Source organism: Diceros bicornis, chromosome 31 (genome assembly GCF_020826845.1).
Source record: "Diceros bicornis minor isolate mBicDic1 chromosome 31, mDicBic1.mat.cur, whole genome shotgun sequence".
Classification (NCBI taxonomy): domain Eukaryota; kingdom Metazoa; phylum Chordata; class Mammalia; order Perissodactyla; family Rhinocerotidae; genus Diceros; species Diceros bicornis.
In genome coordinates, this window is record NC_080770.1 from 15,557,658 (window position 1) to 15,562,244 (window position 4,587).

The following is a 4,587-nucleotide window of genomic DNA, read 5'->3' on the forward strand; positions in this document are numbered from 1 at the left end:
ATCATCTCTTATTCATCTGAATGTTGATAGTTGTTTGCACATGCAGGCCTTCTCTTGATCTTAAGATTACCTATGAGCCTGCAGCCATGGCTAAGGAAACACTCCAAGGTAAAAATTATATTGCTTGACTTTAAAATAATAATACTTCACCTCACCAAGTTGTTTTATAGGCAATTCCTTATTTGCTATTTACAATTCTGTGGACTATGTGGGAGAAGTAACTTTATTATGTTCATTTTACAGGTAAGTGGCCCCTCCAAGGGCACAGAAACAATGCAGGATAGATTTAAAACCTGAACTCATGTTAATGTTCTTTCCTCCATTGTTCTTTGCCTTAGAGACTGTGGAACTTTTGACCATATTTGAGTGAGCTTCCTTAACGGTATTTATACATTATTCCATGGCTGAATTTTTTACTTTAAACATATCATTTAGGATTGACTGTCACTTGTTTTCAAGCAACAAGGTAAGCTTCTATATTCAATATATGCTTTTAGTGAAAGCTGTAATTCATGCAAAAGCAGTGGGTTAAGTACACCTACTATGATTTATTGAGCACAGAAATAGATGTTTTGAACATTTTCCTTAAAAACTGAGGTAAAGGGAGGCCCCGTGGTGTAGTGGTTAGGTTCGGTGTGCTCTGCTTTGGTGGCCCAGGTTTGTGGGATCTGATCCCAAGAGCAGACCTACACCACTTGTCAGCCATGCCGTGGTGGCAACCCACATGTAAAAAATAGAGGAATATTGGCACAGATGTTAGCTCAGGGCTCTTCTTCCACAGTAAAAACAAAATAAAACAAAACAAAAAAACAACTGAGGTGAATCTGGGGAGTAAATGTCAAAACTTCCATGGCAGAAAGTTAAATGATACTTATGAAACATCATTATGCTGCTCCTCTAAAAAGGTTAATAAAACATGGTATAGGTGATGCTATGATTAGGTGGTAATTTTCTCTTGTTCACTCTGTTAGCCTCTTATTGGAGTTAAAATAAAAACCGGGAGAGTGAAATGACACTTCATTAAACTACAAAAGGGACGAAAGTGAAATAGAAAGATCCAAATTTCACTTTGCATTTTCCCCAGAATTTCATCCTTATTATTTCTGGCATAGCTACACAAGTTGACAGTGCTGTGGCTATTACACAGGCTGCTGATTGGGTCAAAAATGAGTTTAAATCCTCATACTAGCTGTGTAATTGTAGAGCGTTACATAACTTCGCAAATCCTCAATTCTTTAATGGTAAAATGAGAATAAGAATACTATCTACTTTACACATACACACACACATTTTTATATATAAATCTCTTAACATTGGTAGTAGCACATAGTATATGTTAAAAGTGGTTGTGTATGTTAAGATGGGCAAACACAAAGCCTTCATGGGCTAGGCTTGTAAAGTGAAGTTGCCAAAGGTTCAGGAGGAAATAATAGTCAGCATTGGATGGCTGCCCTTCGTAAGGATTCAGATTCAAATAAAAAGAATTAAAATACTGTTCCTACACATGACTAGATTCATATAAAATATTGAGCAACATGGAGTTTGCCAAAAAAAAAAAAAATATCTGTAGGTCAAAGGCAAGCCGCAAACTATGAACTTTCACCCTCCCTCTCTGTGATTCAAATGCAGTATGACAGTAATCAAGAAAGAAGGAGTTTAAGAAAAGGAGACTCTTTCAATGCAAATTAAAAGATAAATTTCAAGGAAAAAATTAGGAAAACATAATGGCTACATGGAAGGGCTAAAGCAGCCAATTGTATGAGTGGAGCAAGGACAGAATGAAAGATCCTGAAAGGCAGAGAAAACCTTGTGGCCCTATGGTGTGAGGAAAAGCAAATTGAAGAAGGAGGCTATAAGACTTCAAAACACTCACACCTGAAGCCCTGCATGTTACCACCCACCTTTTCCAAACCAACATAGAAGCTGTCTTTCCATCCTAAAAATAATATTATAGCTAACACTAATCAGGCTATGCCAAACACCAAACATTTTACTCATTGTTTTTTTAATGAATTATCTTATTTAATTCTTACAATAATATCTTGAGTTAGATCTCATTAGTATCTTCAATTTGTAGATGGAGAAAATTAGGTTCATGTGAGTTAGGTTAGGATTAATGACTCCTAGGTAGTGAATGGTACAGCTGATATGCACCTCCTCCCAGAGCCCGAGCTCTATATCTGATGCTATGCTTTCCCCTCAGAATTGCCTCTGCTGGTTGTACATGTCCCTACTGCTCCAGGTATGTCACCACACACACTATGCATTTAAGCCTCAGTTGCTTCACTGTGAAACCCCAAGCACTGAGTTGGGACCAATGGAGACAATGAGTAGTTGCAAATTGAGTTAATTTAATTTTATTTAAATTCAACTAATACCATTTTACTCAGGAACCACTCTACTTGGCTTGCCATGAATAATTGTGTAAACATGAATAAATATCTCAATATCCTGTGCCTCAGAATTTAAATTAAAGTAAAAACTATACAACCTCATAATATTGGTGAGAAGAATCAATGGATAAACATGTAAAATGTTTAGAGCAGTCCTAGCAAATGAGCAACACAGTTGTGTAAGCTGTTGTTACGATAGGAAAAACTGAATTGGCAGAGATATACCATCCCAGATATATCATCTTGGACAAGTCATTCAATTTTGCAAATCTCAGTTTACAAATATAAAAAAAATTAAAAACTGGGGAGATGATCTATTAATATTCTTCCAATTCAACAGTTTTTAACTCTATAGATAACTAATTTATTAAATTTTCTGGTTAAGCTTATGCTCTAGATATGGAGAATCTTGAAATATATATTATTGCTGTAATGAAATAATGCACATGGTATATAAACATTTCAATTTCACTGTAATCTCTAATCCACTTAACACTCTTGTCCTTTATTTCACCTTGCTACAGGACATCTCATGATTCACAAATAACTTCAATGGACAACAGGACACAAGTGACACAGTTCATCCTTCTAGGACTAACCAATATCCCAGAGCTTCAGATCCCCCTCTTTATGATGTTCACTCTCATTTATCTTATCAATGTGGTGGGAAACCTAGGGATGATCCTGTTGATTCTCAAGGACTCTCATCTACATACTCCCATGTATTATTTTCTCAGTAACTTGTTTCTGGTAGACTTGTGTTACTCTTCAGCTGTCACTCCCACAGTCATGGCTGGGTTTATTACAGTAGGCAAGGTCATCTCCTACAATGCATGTGCTGCTCAGATGTTCTTTTTTGCAGCCTTTGCCACCATGGAAAATTTTATCTTGGCATCAATGGCCTATGATCGCTACGCAGCAGTGTGCAAACCCCTACATTACACCACCACCATGATGACAAGTGTGTGTGCACGTCTGATCCTAGGCTGCTATGTCTGTGGCTTCCTGAATGCCTCCACCTACATTGGGAACACATTCCGTCTCTCTTTCTGTATGTCCAATGTGGTCCATCATTTTTTCTGTGATATTCCAGCAGTCATGGCTCTGTCTTGCTCTGATAGGCATGTGAGTGAGCTGGTTCTTATTTATGTAGCCAGCTTCAATGTCTTTTTTGCTCTCCTGATTATCTTGATATCCTACCTATTCATATTTATCACAATCCTAAAGATGCACTCATCTGCAGGATACCAGAAGGCTTTATCCACTTGTGCCTCCCACCTCACTGCAGTCTCCATCTTCTATGGAACTATTATCTTCATGTACTTACAGCCCAGCTCCAGTCATTCCATGGACACAGACAAAACGGCATCTGTGTTCTATAGTATGATCATCCCCATGCTCAACACTGTGGTCTATAGCCTGAGGAATAAGGAAGTCAAAAGTGCATTCAAAAAGTTTCTTTTGGAGGCAAAATTGTCTTCAGGTTTGTGATTTTAATGTCGTAGGACACACCGTGACCTAGTTTCATTTCTCTCAGAACTTTTCCATTCAGTAAATGATATTTTAAGGCCCACACTGAAGTTAATTTTCTGAAATGATACTCTTTCCTCTTCAAAAGTTTGTTGTCTACAAAGAGGGAAAAATTATGCTGAGAAATATAATACCTGGATGAGAATGGCTAAAGCGAATCATAAGACATCTTGTCAAAAGCCTTTTTAAGGATATTTGACTCATTCATCCATTCTACATGCATTTCCTCTACTGCATGCCATTATAAACATACGTGTAAAGCAAAGCACAAACAAGTCCATGAACAGAAATGCCTGCATGTGCCTCACGTGGGTGTTTATATGTGGGATTGGGAAATCTGCCATATGTCATGGAATGTGGCTAGTTTTTTATTTTAATAATTTAAGTAATTAATAAGAGTGTTAGAACACCAATTTATGTTTAATATTATTTATTATTTTTTGTTGAATAAGTGTTCAAAGGGTCCTAACTTGAAAATAAAGTGATAAACTTTTAAATGAAAGTGTTTGCTTTTTAGTTGACACATTTTATCTAGAGATACATAAATACAGCACCTTAAATAAATTGTTATGTCATGTTGAGCTATTTTATACAATCAATATGTTCACATTACAATTTTCAAAAGAATAAAAGAGCCAGAGTACAAGAAAAATGGAGGAAAAAT

At 36.5% G+C, this 4,587-nt stretch overlaps 1 protein-coding gene across 1 annotated transcript; it reads left to right on the top strand.

The window, feature by feature from the left end:
* The first annotated feature begins 2,942 nt into the window (after nt 1-2,942).
* On the top strand, nt 2,943-3,884 carry LOC131395581 (olfactory receptor 5B3-like). Its single transcript, XM_058527439.1, has one exon. It carries the CDS (start codon nt 2,946-2,948, stop codon nt 3,882-3,884), a length of 939 nt encoding a protein of 312 aa, XP_058383422.1. The 5' UTR covers nt 2,943-2,945.
* Nucleotides 3,885-4,587: the final 703 nt, after the last annotated feature.

Bases quoted from the DNA above. Each gene is read 5' to 3' on its own strand.
- LOC131395581 (XM_058527439.1), top strand. From the start codon at position 2,946: ATGGACAACAGGACACAAGTGACACAGTTCATCCTTCTAGGACTAACC.